A 20,560-nucleotide genomic window follows, 5' to 3' on the forward strand; every position below is an offset into this window, starting at 1 on the left:
TTTCAATCCATAGAAGAATGCATATGTTTCAAAGATGCACACAGCTGATGTGTACATTTAGAAAAATACACACGAAAATACCCATGGATTTTCATGCCAAAAAACCCCAGCCTGCAATCTGATATGGACTCAAGTCAGAATGAACTTCGAGATGAAATTCAGAGAACTTCGGAGAGTTTGGGTTTTGCTGATTCACGCATCCCTCGTGAGCAGTGAGGGCTTCTGCCTCCATGTCCTACTTGTGGGCTTCCTGGAGGCATCTGTTTCGCCACCGTGGGAAGCAGAATGCTGGGCTAGATGGGCCTTAAGTCTTATTCTGCTGGGATCTACTTAAGTTTTTAAAATGATCAAAAGTGAATCCAGTGTGTTTTTCAGGCAATGCCAAATTGCCACAGACAAGGCCTTTCTTCACACAGAGCTTTTCTCCTTCACGGAAGTTTGGGGGCTCTTTACATGATGCTGTAACCCTCCAAGGCATCTCCTGCACTAAATGCCCTTTGTTCCGTTTTTAAATAGATCGCAGAGAATGAGCTATCAGATTACCCCTGTCGTGTTCTGCTTGAGTTTCCTTGGTGAAAAGAGGAAAAGTGGCAAGAAAAGGACTGAGATCCAAGAAAGATAGTGGAAGATTCAGCTACAGGGAGAAGGAGGGGGGAAAGGAAGCACATGAAAAAGCGAGTCGTTGTGATCCTGCATTTAAAACGGAAGAAGAAAGCCCTGTTTCAAATGCAGAATTTTAGGCTGGTGTAGAGATGCCCTAGTAAACATCCCTTTCAGCTCTTAGCAGAATGGGTTTTGACAAAGGAAGGGATCATTTACACTGTTACATTCAGATGGCCCAATTTTAGGATATACTGAAAGCATTTCAAAAATGTGCGTGCGTGCACACACAGAGAGACTGAAACAGGAAAGGGTGTGTAGGGCAGAAACAAAATGAATGACAGGAAACTCATAATATTTATTGGCAGGGGAAGAGAGAAAAAGGAGAATGCTTAAAACCAGTGGTGTGTGGTGGCTCCGATTTCAGAGGGGCTGTGATTCCATTCTGGGTTTTAGTCAGAACCAGCCAGAGCGCTAACGCAGCTATTCAAGGTGCTGAACCCTATCCATGAAATGGGTTTATCACCTTGAATAGCTCCTTTAGAGATCTGGCTGGTTCTGACTGAAACCCAGAATGGAATCATAGTCTCACCAAAATAGGAGCCACCAGCCTCCACTGCTTAAAACTGGTGATTTTTAAAAATATAATCTGAGACAGTGTAAAGATAAAATAAAGGCACAGGGATGAGATGTCGCTTTCCTCAACCGGGTGTCCTCCAGGTGTGTTGGACTACAACTCCCATCATCCCCAGCCAGCATTGTCATTGGCCATAGCTTAGTGGCAGGGTACATCCTTTGCATGGAAAAGGTTCCAGGTTCAATCCCTGGCATCTCCGAATAGGCTGGGAAAGACTCTACACCAAGACCCTGGAGAGATGCTGCCAGTCAGGGTAGACCAGCCTTCCGCAATGGTCATGTTGGCTGGGTATGATGGGAGTTGCAGTCCAACGTACCTGGAGGGCACCAGGTTTATTTATTTCATAGAATCATAGAATAGTAGGGTTGGAAGGGGCCTATAAGACCACCAAGTCCAACCCCCTGCTCAATGCAGGAATCCAAGTCAAAGCATCCCTGACAGATGGCTGTCCAGCCTCGTCTTGAATGCCTCCAGTGTGGGAGAGCCCACCACCTCCCTAGGTCATGGGTTCCATTGTCATATCGCTCTAAGAGTCAGGAATTTTTCCTGATGTTCAGCTGGAATCTGGCTTCCTGTCACTTGAGCCCATTATTCCATGCCCTGCATTCTGGGGTGATCGAGAAGAGATCCTGGCCTTCCTCTCTGTGACAGCCTTTCAAGTACTTGAAGAGCGCTATCCTCTCTCCCCTCAGTCTTCTCTTCTCAGGGCTAAACAGGCCCAGTTCCCTCAGCCTCTCCTCACAGGGCTCCTCATAGTCCCCTGATCATCTTTGTTGTATTCATTACCTTTATTTATATGCCATCTTTCTGGATACAAATCCTACCAAGGCGGCTTACAAGTAACATAAAAAAAACCAAAATCACAATAAACAGTATTTTATTGTTCTTCCCACAAGGCAGTTGATGGTAGATGGCCCTGTGTGTGTGTGTGTGTGTGTGGAGGGGGGATTGGTCCAGCTGGAGCAGTCCTTGAGGTCTTCTTTGCCTTCCTCTCTCTCCTGAAATTGTTGTGGAAGACTGGTGTAGACAATATTGGCTTAAATGGACCAATGCTCTGCCACCATAGAAGGCAGCTTCCTATGCTATGACGACTAATTTTCCACAGAGGATGTTTCTAAGCAGCACCCACACCTTGGTCATTATCATCCGTTAAGCAAATGCAATTGTAGGCTACTTCTCATTTCACGAACACCAAGATTGGCACTCACATGTGAGAAACTGTAACAAATGTAACACAACACTGGCCAAGCACCTATTATTTAATTCCCTCCCCAAGCATGTGGCTCTTAAGTTATGGCATGTATCAGGACACCCTATGGCTATTCTGACAGCTTTACTGAAGATTTATTAAGGGTGCAATCCTATGCATGTTTAGACAGAAGAAAGTCCTATAACTCCCAGCGTTCCCCAGCCAGCTATGCTGGGTATAGCTGGCTGGGGAACGCTGGGAGTTGTAGGACTTTCTTCTGTCTAAACAGGCATAGGATTGTGCCCTAATACTGTGTTTTTAGAAACGAGTATCAACAGCATCCCCGAAAGTATCTCCTTAAATCAATGGGACCAGCACCACGCATCTAATGGAACTAGGGACGTCAGAGAATTCCGCCACGGACTCCAGTGAGGCCGGATTCTTTAGAATCCGGCCCGCCAGAATCCGTGGCGGAACGGCCTCCCCTCCACCACCCCGCGGAATCCCCCCGGGATGGAGCTTACCTGGCGGTGGATGCAGCGGCGGCTCCGGCAGCAGGGGCTCCGGCTCTTCCGGCTGGTCTCCCGGCCACTGCCAGGCTGCTGCGGCCGCAAATGGCAGCTGTTGTAGCAGCCATTTGCATCCTTGCAGAAAGCCGTGATAGGCTATGTAAGTATTTACATACCCTATCACGGCAAAAGGCAGGGGTGCAAATGGCAGCCGCTACGCCATTTGCGCCCCTGCTCTTTGCCGTAATAGGCTACGTAAGTATTTACGTAGCCTATCACGGCAAAAGGCAGCCACACAAATGGGGTAGCAGCTGCCATTTGCGTGGCTGCCTTTTGCCGTGATAGGCTACATAAATACTTACGTAGCCTATCACGGCTTACTGCAAGGACACAAATGGCGGCCGCTACGGTGGCTGCCATTTGCGGCTGCAGCAGCCCAGCAGCAGCTGGAACTCGGGCTGTGGCTGGCCCCAGCCAGCGGCTCCGCAGAGCCGCCGCAGAGCGGAGCCGGCCGGGGAGGATTCCGGGGGGGAGGGACGGAGAGCCTCCCCCCCACCGCGGATGCACCGGAGAAGAATAAGGTGTTTCGTACATCCCTAAATAGAAGCGGAAGCCAATCCAGGAGCTGTAAAATTAATAATAATATTTACGTATAGCTTCTCATGTTTCAAGCAATCTTGAAGTGACTTACACACACGATACAGAAATTCGTGATTAATATAACAGGGAAACCCTTTCCCCCAATCAATATACACCATAATCAGCACAATACTACAAATAAAAATAAATACCATAAGAACACAATCCAAAAACAATACAATATCAAAAGTGTTCATCCACATATACACAAAATCTTCCCCCTCTCACAGTCTAGAATGAACATCACAAAAGCAGCCCACAACAACTGGGTCATAACTCTTTATGACCCATAACAACTGGGTCATAAAGAGAGCTTCGGCTATTGGGCAGTACAGAAATGAAAAAAAAAAAAAAAGTAAAATGGGTTACATGGTCCCTGTAGTACAACCTTATCAAAATGCTGACCAAAGCATTCTGAACTAGCTTGTAAAGGTTCCAACTCATCTTTACGGGAAATGTCATATAAAGCACATTGCAACAGAAGTCTAACTGGGAGGTTACCACTGCGCAGATGAGGAGAAAGATCTTGAAGACAGAGGGTCACCAGCTGAAGCTGGGAGAAAACACACCTAGATGGAGCCACTGCGTGAAACTCCAGAAACAGGGCAGGGTCCAGGAGCACTCCCAACCTCTGCACCTGCTCTTTCAAGCAGGAAGGGATCTTATCTCATAGAATCCTAGGGTTGGAAGGGGCCTACAAGACCATTGGGTCCAACCCTCTGCTCCATTCAGGAAGCCTGATTCCCAGGCAGTCTCTCATCCAAGTTCTAACCAGGGCTGACCCTGCTTAGTGTCCAAGATCAGGCGCATCCAGCCCTTTGCTCGATGCAATTGTTTCCATGGCCTAGATAAGGGGTAAGCAACCTGGGTGAGTATCCGTTAGTCCTACATAGAGTATACCCACTGAAATGAATGAGACCTAAAATTAGCCATGACTAACTTGAATCCCATTCATTTCAATGGGTCTGTCCTACGTAAAACTAACATTGGAAACTAACCCTGATGCCCTGCGTATGTTTTGGATGATAATGCCCGTAATCCATGACATTGGCCATGGTGGCTGGAGCTTATGGGAGCTGTACTCCAAAACATCTACAGGGCTCTAGGTTGCCTACCCTTTGCCTGGATTAACCCCACTGTCCCCCAAATTACACGGTCACCCCCCCCCCCCGTAACCTTCAGCACTTCCATTTTCTGGAATCAACGTCAATGTATTTACCTTCATCCAACCTTCAACAGCAACCAGAGACGCACTCAAGGAACCCACCACTGGGCCTAGATCAGAAAAAAAATGAAACATAGAGCTGGGTCTCATCAGCATATTAATGATGCTGCACTCAAAACAGTCTGACATTTCCTGTCCTGGGGGCAACAACCTTGCAACACCCACAGATTAAGTCCAGGACTAGAAGACACATTGAACATGTGATTGTCTATCTCAGGCTCATTTTTCTTTTAAACAGAGCAGCTGCGAAGAGGGAGGTGATTTGGATCAGGACCATGGGGTAGTTTCCAATGGTGCTCCTACCCAGAGCAGACCCACTGAAGTGAATGGCCTAATCTAAGTAGGATTACCATTGGATACTACCTCATGGTGTGTCGGAAGGAGTTTTTTTTTAAAAAACTGAACTGTTTCTTCCCCTCTCTCCAGCTAATATTTCCTCGTGAAAGTGCCACTGGAGGAAAGTATCAGCTTGAGGAGGTGCTTATCAGCAGGAAAAGGGCACAGAGGAGGGGTCAACCCCTTACGGCCATGAAGTGGATCACTCACTCACACACACATCAAGGCTATTTCTAAAAGAAATACAAGCCCAGGATAAACCATATGGCATTCATATCATCTAGTGTTTCAAGATAGCTCACAAGGTACAAAGCAAACAACAGCAGCAATACATCAAAATCAGTGAGCATTTCAATAATATATTTCAAACATAATATCAATATTCCAATCACCTCAGTAACAATTCATTTTTTAAAATAATTAAACATCAAAACAAAATCTCTGCATAGATATTAAATAACTCCTTTTCCCATAAATGCGTGATACTTTGAAGAGGGAAAGCATTTGTGTGTGTTTTTTACGCCTACAGGCAATTTGTTTATAGCAAAAGTCCCAAATGATTTCACTGTTTAATGACCTTTCATTCACCCATTCCTGTAATTAATTCAAAACAAAAGATGCAGTGAATTCCAAATGAATGAACAAACTAATCCTCTTGGAATTCAGATTGCTACATACAGTTTGGGGAAATATTCTTGCTTCACTTTTATAGAAAACAAAAGGCACAACATCTGAAAAGGAAGAGAAAGAAAATAATTGCTTCTCACATTCCTGCAACAGCTCCCTGCTAGAAATGAACACCGCAATTTGAGTGCGCTGTTTAGGAATGGTGCCCTCTACAGAAAGAAAAGAAGCTGCCATGAATGTCAGATTGCAGCTGCAATCCTAAACTCCTGCCTTCCCTAAATGGGCTCCCTCAGGATATGTTAGACTACAACTCCCATCATCCCAACCAGCATGCCACTTGGCTAGTGAACAGGGATGATAGAAGTTGTAGTTCAACACATCTGGGTGGGGCCAGGTTAGGGGAGGAGGCTGCTATACACTCTTATGCTGGAATAAGTGCTATTGAAAACAATGGGACTTAGTTCTGAGTTAGACCTGCATAGGATTGCACTGCAGGTCAGTTTCCATTCTAAACAAAAAAATAATGATTTTTAATATTAAAATATGCTAAAATATTGGTGCTGTTTTCTGTTATTTTTTGCTGCTATTTTAGTGTTTTGTGGTTCGATGTTGGGTTACAAGTTATCATTAAAACTGTTAATGATTTGCTGTTATGCACCTTGAGCTCTTAGAAAGGCAGGATATAAATGTTTTAAACAAATAAATAATACATAAATTGAGGTTCATGAGCATTTTGGCATAAATAAATTAAGCAGGGTTGGGTCAAGTCGATTCCAGCATAATGTTCCCCATTCACACAACAAGATTTGTTAAGCAACCAAAAGTGCATACACAATGCATACACGACCTACCCATATCATTTTTTCAAAGGGTAATTCCATGAGAAAGTTGGAAACAAGGATCTAGGTTCCTACTCATGGAACTCTCCGAAGCAAAACTGCAGATTAACTATTTTGTTGCAACTTTTCCACATGCATGAGCTCAGAGGGGAAATTTTTAATGTCAGCAAGTGAACAGGAAATGTTACATCTCTAAAAAGAAAGATTCCGTTTTCTTTGTGAAGCATGCTATTTTTGGCTGTAGTTTTACATGAGTTTTAAAAGAAAAAGAAACTGTAAGTCACATGTCCAGTGAGGTAGGGAAGAATTATTGCAAAGTCTGGTGTGACTTACAGCAGAGTTGCTTTATACGAAGTGTGGCAACGCAGCATTTAGTAGTGGAGGCAATAAATGCGGGCTACAGACAGTTTAGAAGAAGTTCAAATCAACTTGGGTGCAATCCTACGCATGTTTAGATAGAAAAAAAAGACCTACAACTCCCAGCATGCCCCAGCCAGCCATGATGCTCGTCAGAGAAGGCTATCTAACACTGTTTAACTACAGGCACCCCCTAAAGCTGGCTGTGTGAGTGTAAGTAAGCAAAGACATGAGATATGGTTACTTGGTTCTCTCTGGAGAGACTGCATGGTGCTCGCTGCAGAGGTGGGGGAAGAAAGAAAAGGAAGGAGCAGGAAATAGGAACTGATCAGGCCGTAGGACATTCTCTATTATCCCCTAGTGTCTGGAAGCATGCGGAGTTGTTCCTATTATCCAACAAGAATAAACATAGGAAAGAGCCATGGCTCAGTGGCAGAGCACCTGCTTGGCATGTAGAAATATCCTAGGTTCCGTCCCGGCATCTCCAGGTAGAGCTGGGAAATACCCTGTCTGGAGCCGGGAGAGCCATCTTCCCATCAGCGTAGACAACACTGAGCTAGATCAATCAGTTGTCTGACTCTGTTACGTAAACCAACGCTTTAGAAATAAATAGTTAAACATTTGCACAACTTGTGCTTTTTCATTTCAGCTTTCATCAGGGGAGAGTTATCGAATGACCAGTTAAAACATCTGAAAGAGAAGCTACAATAGGAAAATAAGGGTGCAATCCTATCAATTGTGCCCTCAATGAACAGAAGCCCCCAAAGGTGGAGGCTTCCGATCATCCAGCACAGGGCGGGAGGAGCGGCAGAGGCAATCTTGGCCTCCCCGTCCTCCTGCCCTGCATTTTTTGCCCATCATGCAACAGCACTTCAGAGTGGGAGGGAAGGAGGCTGGAAAGGCCTCAGGATGGCTCATGTCCTGGTCTCTCTGGTCTCTCCCCTCCCCTCCCCTCCCTTCCCACCCACTGAAATGCCCCCTTTCCCCCTCTCTGAGGTTGCTTTTCTGACCTTGGAGGCTAGCTGGCACAGTTTTTTTCCACGCCAGCTGCAAGGGGGCACGGGAGGAGGGTCGGATCTCTGACTCCCCCTTCCGAGGTCAGAATGCTGTCTCCAACCTGGTGGGGGGGAAGGCCCAGTATCCTCTGGCCCATCAGATAATGTCTAGGGGCTATAAAGAGTCACATTCTTAAAGATACTACAGTGCAATCCTACACATTTACCCAGAAGCTAGTCCCGCTGTGCACACTCCTAGGTAAGTGTGCACTGAACTGCAATCTGGAGTTGTGTGATAAAAGTCCAGAGGAAGCTATTCCTCCTCTACTGAATAATTATTAACTTGATTTAAAAAGAAGATAATTTTTGATTGGCTTGTGTGAGTCAATGTTTTCTTAACTGTGCCCTTGTAAATGCCTACACAGCAGGGAAAGATTAAAATCAGGAAATAATCGGTGTGGGTGTGTCAGTGTTCAGGCCTTCCAAACCTCTTCCGGGTACAAAACCTATAGCTACAATCCTTGGATCACTAGAATGGCATAATTAAGTTTACAGAATTCCTTCACCTGATTCAAAGCATGCAAATAATGTCTTTTGTCCTTCCCAAAAGGAAAAGGAACTGTAAAAAGGAATGTCTGGTAATGCTACAAGGATCATATTTGTCCTTAGAGCCATATACATATGGCTCTACATATCTACATATCTTCCTGGAGCCTCCAACTGTAGTTGCTCTCACATCAGCCCAGGAACTTTTTAAACTTTTGCCCATCTGGCTTAAGGCACATTTCCATCAGGTTGTAGCAGATGGAGGAGTGGGAATCAGGGTCACTTCATTGGCTCTCCTGAGAGACCTGTTCCTTTTGGCTCCACCTTTCCCTGAACTGTTTCCATTCCAACTAATCTTTATAGGAACTTTATAGCTTTAAGAACAGGTGACTGAGTTTGCTTTTTTCATCCTCCCTCCCCGTTGCTTTTTCCTTTTGTGTCATGTGCCTTTTAGATGCACTTGGTTTATTTTTTCTCATGATGGAGACGTTTTGACCTGGACTGGATTATCAAACGAGCTAACAAAACCTTAGCCTAGGGCCTGTGATTTTTATACTACAATGGTTGTGACAATGGTACCGGCACTGAAGAATTCAGATTAAAATGAACCATGTATGCGTTTTGATTTGTAGAACGAAATAAGTGTATTAAGTTGTTTGCTGAGACCCCAAGCAATTTTCAAGTGGTCTGTGGAAAAAAAAAAAAAACAAGTTTGAGAACCACTGCTCTAGGTGGCTGTAGAATTTTTCTTCTAGGTAGCTTGACCACATACAGTAGAACATGCCTGATCCTATCAAAGTCAATCTTTTGTAATTCCAAGTATACTAAGGGTGCAGTCCTTTTGATTGAGCCCTCAGTGATCATAAGTCCCCAAACTCGGAGGCTTCTGATCATCTTATGCAGGGTGGGAGGAGCAGTGGGGGAAGTCCCTGCATTTTTTACTAGATGGGCTTTTTTGCCCATCTAGTGAAGGCATTTTGGAGGGGGAGGGAAGGAGGCTGGCAGAAGCTCAGGACAGCTTGTATGTTCACCTCTCCTTCCCCTGAAACGCCCCTTTTTCCCCCTCTCTGAGGCTGGGTTCTCAACACTTTCTGCACCAGGGGGTCAAATCTCTGATTCCCCCCTCTCCAAAGTTAGAGTGCTGTCTCCAGACTTGGAGAGGGGAGTCCAAACTATCCCATGGACCCTCAGATGCTGTCCAGGGGCCATAGGATTGCTCCCTAGGTGTGTGAAGGGAGGAGCAGCATCGTGCAGGGATGTTGCTAGGCACTTAGAATATTTGGGACCAGGCCCATAGGGCACAAAGATGCATAAAACCTGCATATGCTAATTTATTCTCTATATGCAAATTTAGAAAATATCACTATAATGTATTTTCAGTTCACAGGAAGCAAGGCCAGCCACTTAATTTCTCATCCAAATAATCTCTAATTAAAAAAATGTTCAGTCAATTTGCCCAGGTTATCCCAAACCAAAAGGTTTTTTTTGTAAACAAAACTGTCATACAGCAGAGGTTATTTTGAGGGGTGTTGAAACATGTGGGAAGGGGAGATTTAACCTTCCCTCCCCAGTTGCAAGCCCCCTTGAAAACTGCCCCCTGCTTGGCAATTAGGAGGAGAAATAAACCTTCCGTTACCACCAATGTACACTCTAGGCTCTGTGAAATAGATCCAGGGCCCTGGGAAATAGATTCGGGGCCAGGATCCCATGGGTCCAGGCTTAACAACACCCCTGAGAATCATGCTTTAAGTCCCCACCCCAGTTATCTAAAGTACTTTTCCAGGTGGGTGGGAATATCTATGGGTGGGAGAAGAGGAAACAGGATTGTGTAAGTTCTCCCCACTCTCAGCCTCCTTGCAATGAAATTTGCAGACAGATCACCTGACCCATTTTGGGTGCATACAGAGCCTACATCCCTACAGCTTTATGTGTGCTGACTCCGTATGCACAGTTGGAAGACCTGAAAAAAGCAAGGCCCCCAAACACAGTGTGCATCAGTCTCCCCACCCTGGAGCCCTCCAGATGTACTGACTGCACCTCCCATCACCCCCAACCAGCATAGCTGACAGCTGTGACCAGATGATCTGTGTGCCTGCTCAGTCTGCTGTCCAGTGTTTTTGACGGGGAACAGCAAGGCCCCCGCTGCTCTCCCTTCTTAGGGTTCTTTAAACTGGACTTCAACTGGGCAGCCTTTCAATTTCAGCCTTTCAAATAGAGGACTGCACTCTGTCATCCTGTGTTTTCCCACCCCTTCTTCCATCTTTATTCTTACTGCAGAAAATCTATTAAGGAGGGAGCGGGGAGACAGAATAGCTGCACGTAAGTACATACATACACATAAGAAGAGCTCTGCTGGATCAGACCAAGGGTCCATCTAGTCCAGCATTCTGTTCACACAGTGGCTGACCAGCTTCCCACAGGAAACCCACAAGCTGGACACGGGTGCAATAGCACCCTCCTGCCTACGTTCCTCAGCAACTGGTGTACATAGGCATACTGCCTCTGCTACTGGAGGTAGCACAAAGCCATTGATAGCCTTCTCCTCCATGAATTTGTCCAATCCCCCTTTAAAGCCATCCAAATTGGTGGCCATTGCTACATCCTGAGATAGCAAATTCCATAGTTTAACTATGCGCTGTGTGAAGAAGTCTGCCTGAATCTCCCACCAATCATTTTCAAGGGAAGACCCCAGGTTCTAGTATTCTGAGTGAAGGAGAAAAAATGTCTCCCTGTCCACATTTTCCACACCATGCATAAGTTTGTACACCTCTATCATGTCTCCCCTGACCCTCCTTTTTTCCAAGCTAAACGAGCCCAGCTGTTGTAACCTTCCTTCATCAGGGAGATGCTCCAGCCCCTTTATTATTTTAGTTGCCCTTTACTGCACTTTTTCCAGCTCTACGTCTTTTTTTAGGTGCAGCGACCAGAACTATACACAGTATTCTAAATGTGGATGCACCACAGATTTATATCAGGGCAGTATGATATTGGCAGTTTTATTCTCAGGTACTTTCCTAATTATGCCTAACATGGAGTTTGCTGACATTTTCATTCAGTGCAATGCCTACTGACTGACAGTGCTAGAGCCCCTGTCTGGAAGCACCCAGTTTACTGCACAACATCTATGGATGTAGCGCTCTCTGTATGATTAGGGACTCTGAACAGATTCTGAAGGCCTGAACAGGGCTTTTCAGAGAAAGGATGAAAAGTCACTTCCAAGCAGGCTTGAGTAGGGATGTGCGAAAGTCACTTAACTTTTCGAAGGGGTGATTCGCAGTGGGGGGGGGGGAGGCGCTCTGCACCTCCCCCCCGAAATCCTAACTCGGCTGGCTCCGCTTCGCGGCAACTCCGCAGAGCCGCTGGCCAGGTGCATTCGCAGGCGTGCAGAGCCTGCGGATGCAAATGGCGGTGACTACGGCGGCCACCATTTGCATTCCTGTTTTTTTTGCCATGATAGGCTACGTAAATATTTACATAGCCTATCACGGCAAAAAAACAGGGGCCGTAGCAGCCGCCATTTGCACCCGTCTTTTGCGGGCAAAAATAGGGAAGCGAATGGCGGCCGCAGATGCAGACGCCATTCGCAAAGCGTTCCACCACGGATTTCGGGGGGCCAAATGAACTGGCATTCAGCCTCACTGAGATCCATGGCGGAATCCTCTGACATCCCTAGGCTTGAGGTCCTGGTCCTGCACTCCCTTGGTGCAGAATGAAAGCCCTCTAGAAATACTCCTGGCAAGGTGACTGACAATGCAATCCTATCAACTGGTGCTTCCAGATGGATGGCTCATAGCACTACTAATCTAAAGACTTTGCATCTGATGAAGAGGGCTGTAGTCCACAAAAGTTTATGCCAATAAACCTATTAAGTCTTTAAGGTGCCATAAGACTCTTTGTTGTTTCTGTTAGAACAGACCAACATGGTTACCCTCTGGAAATTGTCACCCTCTGTAAAATTGTTTTTTCCCTCTGTCCTGTCCTCTTTAAAAGATTCTCTTTTGATAAGAAAAAAGCCAGGAAAAGTGGTGGAATAACATGGGAGGGTTAAAAATGGAAGACACTGTAATGTGGAGCCCCCTGTAAATTTCCACGAATGAAGCAAGGTGATTACACAATAAAAGCCGTGCCTGGGGTGTTTCCAGACAGAGGCTTTTATTGTGCAATCGCACTGCCTCATTTATGGAAATTTATGGGGGGGTCCGGACAATGTGGTAGTTGTCCTGTGCTTTCCAACTGCTTCTACTTCTGTTTTTGTTTTGCTTTTTGCTTATCAGAAAAAAATAAAATCTGTTAAGGAAGACCGAATAGCTGCAAAAATGCCTTTTGCGTGTTAGCAACAGCAGCCCTCCTAGGGTGGCCATGTGTTCTCTTTTACAGAGAACTGTCCTCTAATTTGAGGGCATCCTCTGTTTGAAGAGCTGACCAGTCCAAGCCCGGTTTAAAGATAAAGAACCATCCAAAGGAAGAGCTGGGCCTTTAAGCTGCCCATCAATGGCACCTGGACAGCAGATCGAGCAAGGCACACAGCTCACCTGGTTGCAGTCTTCGCCACCATGGTGAGATGTACTGTATTTCTATTTAAATTAGGATCATAGAATAGTAGGGTTGGAAGGGGCCTACAAGACCATGGAGTCTAACCCCCTGCTCAGTGCAGGGATCCAAGTCAGAGCAGCCCTGACAGATGGCTGTCCAGCCTCGTCTTGAACGCCTCCAGTGTGTGGGAGCCCACCACCTCCCTAGGTCATCGGTTCCATCGTCGTATCGCACTAGCAGTCAGGAAGTTTCTCCTGATGTTCAGCCGGAATCTGGCTTCCTGTAACTTGAGCCCATTATTCTGTGTCCTGCACTCTGGGATGATGGAGAAGAGATCCTGGCCTTCCTCTCTGGGACAACCTTTCAAGTCCTTGAAGAGCGCCATCAAAGCCCCCCTCAGTCTTCTCTTCTCAAGGCTAAACAGGCCCAGTTCTTTCAGTCTCTCCTCATAGGGCTTTGTTTCCAGTCCCCTGATCAGCTTTGTAATTATTTCTAAGTGTGCATCTCTACTTAGTCATTAGCATATGCAGATTTTATGCAAATAGTTGTCCTCTTTTGGCGTGACTCGTGCCCTCTGTTGTGGTGATTCACGAGGGGCCACCCGAAGCCCTCCATCTGGAAACCCCCCCCCCCCCGACCCCATGTCCCCTCAGAGGCACATCCTATTGCATTCAATAGGGTTTCCCTCCCAGGAAAGTAAGCATAGGGCTGGTTTTCCAGAGAGGTGGTCGCGTGAGTCCATCGCAACAAAAGCCACAGAGAGTCTTCAAGTACCTCAGGCGCAGCCCTGCGCGTGTTTAGACAGGGGCAAAAGCCCCACAACTCCCAGCATTCCCAAGCCAGCGGCTTGGGAATGCTGGGAGTTGTGGGGCTTTTGCCCCTGTCTAAACACGCGCAGGGCTGCGCCCTTAAAGACTTAAGGCATTTCTTCTGGCATGCTCCGGACAAGCGAAAACCGGCGCGCAGGCCGAGGCGGTCCGCGGCTGGCTCTGCCCAAGCGCGGGCGTCCTTACCTGCGACCGCGCCACCACCGCAGGCGCACGGGCGGGGCGGGGCGGGGCAGGTGGGACCGACCGAGCGCCAACGTCCCCCTCAGGCCAGGCGTCTCTGGCGCGCCCAAAGGCGCGCGCTGTCCCCGGCCCCACTCCCAAGGAAGCGCCGGAGGCGAAGCGGACAGGCGCGCGCGCGCGTTAGGCGCGTCTCCACCTGGGCTGCGCCGAGCACCACACGAGCGCGCGGCTCCCCCTCGCACGGCGGCCAGGCTGGCGTCGGCGAGCGCCTTCGCGCGCCCTCCCTCGCACCTGGACTGGGCGGGGACGCGGCGTCGCTCACCTGCGGGGCGTTGCCGGAGGCAAGCGGAGGTGGCCGCGCTGGGCCGCCACCTGTGCTGGAGAGAGGGCGAGGGGGAGCCGCCGGAGAAGAGCCGGGCCGCCGCCGGCCGCCCCTTTCCCCCCCGACGCGGGCGCCTCCTGGGCGCGAGGCTGGCGCGCCCTCTCCTCAGCCCGCCCCGCGCAAGCCGGCCAAACTCTCGCCGCTTTCCCCGTCGCTGAGGCGAAGCGCCCCGACGGCAAGATGGCCTCGGCCTCTTACGACGTCAGCAGCGCCGCGTTGCCCGACGGCGGCGACACCGCCAGCCCCGGGGCGCGGAACAAGCCGGACAACACGGCGTTCACGCAGCAGCGCCTGCCGGCCTGGCAGCCGCTGCTGTCGGCGGGCACGGTGCTGCCGCTCTTCTTCTGCCTGGGCTTGGCCTTCGTGGCCGTGGGGCTGGGCCTCCACTTCTCCTCCGAGCACATCGAAGAGGTCGAGCTGGACTACACGCGCGCGCCGGAGGGGCCCGACTGCTCCCCCTGCGCCAACTTCAGCGGCAGCCTCCCAGGCCGCGGGCCTTGCTGCCTGCTGCGCTTCGAGCTGCCGGTGGACTTCCCCGCGCCTGTCTGCCTCTACTACCAGCTCTCCAACTACTTCCAGAACAACCGGCGCTACAGCATCTCCCGCGACGACGAGCAGCTCAGCGGGGACGCCTGGGCGCTGCGCAACCCGGTCCAGGAGTGCCAGCCCTACCAAAAGAACGCCAAGGGAACGCCCATCGCACCCTGTGGCTCCGTGGCCAACAGCCTCTTCAACGACACCTTTGAGCTCTACCACCAGCTTGACAACCGCTCGCTGCAGCCCGTGCCCCTGGACAAGAGGGGCATCTCCTGGTGGACCGACACCAACATCAAGTTCCGGAACCCAGAACCCATCAACGGGAGCCTGGAAGACGCCTTCCGGGGCACCGCCAAGCCCCCTTTCTGGCCTGTCCCAGTCTACGACTTGGACAAAAGCAACCCCAACAACACCGGCTTCGTCAACGAAGACTTCATCGTGTGGATGCGCATTGCCGCCTTGCCCACCTTTCGCAAGCTCTATGCCCGCGTCCGCCTTGGGAATTTCACAGTGGGGTTGCCACGCGGCACATACTACCTCAATGTCACATACAATTACCCGGTACTCTCTTTCCATGGCAACAAGAAGGTCATCTTCAGCACGCTCTCCTGGATGGGTGGAAAGAATCCTTTCTTGGGCATTGCCTACCTGGTCTTTGGCTCTGCCTGCGTTGTCACCGGCATTGTCATGTTGGTTGTGCATATCAAATACCGGCACCAGGATGAGGAAGATTAACAAAGCTGTGAAAGCCAACGTGTTTGGGGGAGACCGCTGCAAGAAGTGTGCCAGATTCTTTAAATAGTAGCATTAATCAACCCTAGTTTGTAATAAATGGCTCATATAAATGGCTCTATGAACTTGAGCACACACTGGGAGAGAGCGGAGGACAGGAAGGCCTGGCGTGCTATGGTCCATGGGGTCACAAAGAGTCGGACACGACTTTACAACTGAACAACAACAAAATAGATGGCTCTAATTTAAAACATGGCATGGGGGAGTTGTGTGCCTCCAGCTCCAATCATCTTCATTCAGACATGAAGGCTGTTTTGGCCAAGAGTGGCCGACGCTGCATGGCTGGCTTTTCTGCCCTCCTTGCAGGGTTGTCCCCCAAGAAAACTGTTGTTTAATTAAGAATGTGAGAAGTTCTTACCTGGTTTCATCCTGATAGGCCTATGGCCTGTTCTCAAAATGCTGGGGGAAGCATCTTTCTAGAAATGGTGCCATGCCAGTGTTTTAATACTGAGAAGGGAAGGCAGACTTAAGCACTTTGACTTCAGCTCCTAGAGAAACACAACCAGGCTGAGAGTCTTAATGGAATCACTCAGTTCTTATAGGATCATACAGAGTTTTATGGAGTCTTTTATTTCACATTACTTCTCATAGATGTGTTGTCTGGGAAATGATTTTGTGATCTCATTTTACTGCAAAAGCAATTTGGAGTAAATTTGCATTGGAGGATTCTAGATGTAGCAATATGCAAAATGTACTCACTGGTGGGCTTCATATTATGCTTCAGAATTGTTTACAGCTGAACATGCACCAGCTTCACCTGTTTAATATTTCATTTCAAATGCTGTGTTGGGCTTCACAATTGTTTGATGCCTTGGGTTATAGGATGTTAGATACTTTATCCTTCTTTTCCTCCTGTGCAAACACAGCAGGTGAGATTAATGGTAAACATGCCATTGAACTGAGCATATAAGAGGCATATATAAAGCTTTTGTACACAAGGCTGTTAATCATGGTATCTGCTTTTGGTTTCATCACAGAATTGAGATCCAAGCTCTACACAAAGAGCTTTTTCCTTTCCTGCTTTTCTGTGTCATAACCTCTAGGTGGCACAGTGCTATAGCGGAATATCGCAGTTACACAAGTAATTTCACTTTCAGAAATAATACCCATTTTCTGCGTTCTAAAAGAAAAAGTGGGAAAGTGCTTTTAAAAAGCAAGCAAAACTGGAGGATCATGATGTCATCTAAGAGACCTGTAAACAACTGCGTGTAAGGAATCACAAATGCACAATAAATGGCTCGTGTAGAAAAGCTCACATAAAATTGATCCAGACATTCTGTCTTTTTTTTGAGGATGAGTCATTACTGTCATTCTGGTTGTTGACTAATCACATTTCAAAATCCTCATTTCTTGAAGTTTGAATAATTCTCAGTCCAAATGTGGACTGAGAATTGACACACATTTCCTAACATCCTAATCCTAAACTCATTTACTTAGTGGGAAGTCCGAATGATTTCAGTGGAGCTTTCTTTCAAGTAAATGTTGGTTGCTAGGGTGGCAGAAGTTTGAAAGCAGGGCTGCTTTTCAGCAACACATTAACAGATCATAAAGTACTTGTTTGGACATTCACTTCTGTGAGGCCATTCAGATGTTTTCCGCTGTGCATACAACATGTAGTGAGATTTGGAGTGGTCATTGAGCTTGTTTGCTTCCACCCTGTTCCCCTAGCTGTGTGTAGAAGGAATACCCCATAGAATTTGTGTAGAAATGATTTCCCAGTTCAGATCCACAGTTGGGCGATACCTTTATTAGTTAAATGAAATGCTCAAAATAATGTGCAAGATGTTGAGTTCTCCAGAACTCTTCATCAAGCTAGGTGATACAAAAAGCAGGGGATGGGGAGTGAGGGTGGACAAAAAAAAGTACAAATATTAGTCTAGATGTGGCTGTGAAGTCTGCATTTTAGAAGAAGTCTCAGATGGAGATTGCAGACTGAATTAATTGGGGCCCAGTTCTATGGGATCCTCCCTGGGTACTTGCAAGCCTCCAAACAGCCAGTCTAGCGGAGGCTTCAGGGAGGGGTAGGGAAGGAGGCTGGGGAGAGCTCATATCCCCACATCCTCTGTCTCCTCCGTTCTCCACCCACTGGCATGCCCCCTTTTACCCCCGTACTTCTACTCCCCGCCCATTGGCATAGGTTTGCCAGCTTGCCGCAGCAGCCAGCGCAGAGAGAACTCTGCAGGCGGAAGGGGAGCACCATTTCCTGGCTCCGACTGTAGGGATGTACGAAAGTCAGTTACCTTGAACGAAATTTGATTCGCGGTGGGGGGGAGGCGCTCCGTCCTTCCCCCCGAAATTCTGGCCAGGGGGGGAGGTGCTCCGTCCCTCCCCCCAAAAATTCTGGCCGGGGGAGAGGCGCTCCGTCCCTCCCCCCCAAAATTCTGGCCGGGGGGGAGGTGCTCCATACCTCCACCCCCGAATCCTGGCCGGCCGGGCCGCAAATGGCGGCGGCCGTAGCCGCCGCCGTTTGCGTCCCTGCAGTCAGCCGTGATAGGCTACGTAAATGTTTATGTAGCCTATCACAGCTGAGTAAAAAAACAAACAAACCGTGCATACGCAAATGGCGGCGCCCATGGGCGCCGCCATTTGCGTTCCTTATTTGGCACATCTAGTCTATGTAAACATTTACGCTACGCTATTTGCGTTCCCCTTATTTTCACCGTTGTCTACGTAAATGTTTACGTAGACTAGATGTGCCAAAATAAGGAACGCAAATGGCGGCGCCCATGGGCGCCGCCATTTGCGTACACGTGGGTTTTTTTGTTTTTGTTTTACTCAGCCGTGATAGGCTGTGTAAACATTTACGTAGCCTATCACGGTATTATTAAAAAATCTAGCCGTGATAGGCTACGTAAATCTTTATGTAGCCTATCACGTTTTGTTGTTGTTGTTGTTGTTTTACTGGAAATGGTGGCGGCGGCAGCCGGTTAGAAGACCAGCCGCCACCGCCACTGAACTGCCGCCAAACCGGAGCTGCCACCGCCAGGAGGATTCACCCAAGGTAAGTCCCGGGGAGGGGGCGGGGGGTGGCAGACCGTTTCACCACCAATTTCAGGGGGCCGAATGCGCTAGCATTCGGCCTCCCCGAGATTCGTGGAGAAATTCTCTGACATCCCTAGCTCTGAGGCCGGTGCCCTGTCTCCAGCCTCAGAGCCAAGAAACCAAACAATCCTATGTCCCCCAGATGCTGTCTAGGGGCCATAGGATTGCTCTCTAAGTCAGTCGGTCATTGCTAGGTGCTGCAGGCACCATGTTACATCTAGGATTCTGGAATAAGCCATGGTTGACCCCCATTATGGAAAAGGTAAAAGTCAGCTATGACCCAGATCTGTCTCCAGCCTTAAATGAAACACACAACCTCCTGGGTAGGTAGAGAACAGAAGGAAAGAGGAACATGACAGCCTTTATATTACCGAAGCTGGAGATTAATTTTGGGCAGCACAGTAGGTAAAAAAAAGTCAATTGAAGCCAAATTATATAATATTATTTAGCAACAACAAGAGAATGGAACCCTCAGAATGCAAAGCCCCTATTCAGATGGTATAAAAATCACCTTTCTCTGGTTGTAGATTCCGCCCTGAATGGCTAAATACTGTATTCTCCAAGGCACATAAGATGCAAAGATAGACATGTTCGCCTCTAACCAAAAAAGCCACACCTCAAAATCCACAGCTGAGCAATGTGTTTATTAGGACCAACCAGAATGCTTGAGTGTTACCTTCTACATGTCACAAGGGGCACAAGGAGGGCTGGAGAAGAAGCAGGCAAGCTCAAACCCTGCTCCAGATCTTGCTATGTGTGGAGTAGGGATGGGTAGGGGGAGAACATCTGAACAGGTCCTCTGCATGGCGGATGTGGAATTTTAAATATTTTTAAAATGAGGAATGCTATTTTCAGGATACTAAGAAGAGCTTTTGAACTGCAGCTTAGGTTGTGCATATGGTATGCAAACGGCAAGGCACTTTCCACCACTTTCGATTGGAGCAGCGGTGTAGGTAACATTTGAAAACAGCAACTGGAAGACCTAATCACTGATCTGCTGAAACATGTCTGTTTTGGTCCTTATGGACTGAGTGAATATTGCAAGACACTCAGAATATTGCAAGACAGCAGGCCATACCTGTTTACAAACAATTTCAGGATTGTGTCTGCAAACCTTTTATTTCTCTCTATTTACAGTCAGGGCCAGAAATATTGGAACAAGGATAACTGTTTTGTAGGGATGTATGAAAGTCACTTACCTTTTCGATGGGGTGATTTGCGGTGGGGGGGAGGTGGGGAGCTGCTGGCTCCGCTCTGTGGCAACTCCGCGGAGCCGCCGGCCAGGTGCATTCGCAGGCGCCGTGTGGAGCCTGCGGATGCAAATGGCGGCAGCTACGGCGGCCGCCGTTTGGGTTCCCTTTTTTTGCCATGATAGGCTATGTAAATATTTACATGGCCTATCACAGTCTCCGCAGGGATGCAAATGGCGTCCCTGTGTTAGCCGTGATAGGCTACGTAAGTATGTAGCCTATCACGGCAAAAATAGGGAAGCGAATGGCGGCCACACATGCAGCCGCCATTCACAAAGCAGCGTGAACGGCACCAGGTAAGTGTCCCGTTTCATGCACCTTTCACGGGGTGGTGGGGCGTGGGGCTTCGTTCCGCCATGGATTTCGGGGGACCGAATGCACTGGCATTCGGCCTCACCAAGATCTGTGGTGGAATTCTCTGACATCCCTACTGTTTTGGCAGTTGGCCTCTGTACATCACCACATTGAAGTTGAAAGGAAACACACCCAGATGGGAGCGAAGTCAGGACTTTCAG

General features: G+C 48.2%; 1 protein-coding gene and 1 long non-coding RNA gene across 2 annotated transcripts; one reads left to right on the top strand and one right to left on the bottom strand.

Annotated features, from left to right (window-relative positions):
* Positions 1-2,012: 2,012 nt before the first annotated feature.
* Positions 2,013-14,088, bottom strand: LOC146339047 (uncharacterized). The gene is made up of 6 exons (XR_014784608.1): positions 14,046-14,088; positions 9,079-9,186; positions 5,903-5,971; positions 4,794-4,849; positions 2,951-3,560; positions 2,013-2,235 (listed from the first exon to the last, which is right to left on the bottom strand). It is a non-coding gene; the product is annotated as an uncharacterized LOC146339047 (long non-coding RNA).
* CDC50B (cell division cycle 50 P4-ATPase accessory subunit B) lies at positions 14,085-17,024 on the top strand. Its single transcript, XM_084812019.1, has one exon. It carries the CDS (start codon positions 14,605-14,607, stop codon positions 15,694-15,696), a length of 1,092 nt encoding a protein of 363 aa, XP_084668145.1. The 5' UTR covers positions 14,085-14,604; the 3' UTR covers positions 15,697-17,024.
* The last annotated feature ends 3,536 nt before the right edge of the window (positions 17,025-20,560 follow it).

This window comes from Heloderma suspectum, chromosome 8 (genome assembly GCF_057233095.1).
Source record: "Heloderma suspectum isolate Gila_16-S chromosome 8, 16-S_ref, whole genome shotgun sequence".
Lineage (NCBI taxonomy): Eukaryota > Metazoa > Chordata > Lepidosauria > Squamata > Helodermatidae > Heloderma > Heloderma suspectum.

Excerpts from the sequence above, each read along its gene's own strand:
- CDC50B (XM_084812019.1), top strand. The coding sequence starts at position 14,605 with ATGGCCTCGGCCTCTTACGACGTCAGCAGCGCCGCGTTGCCCGACGGC.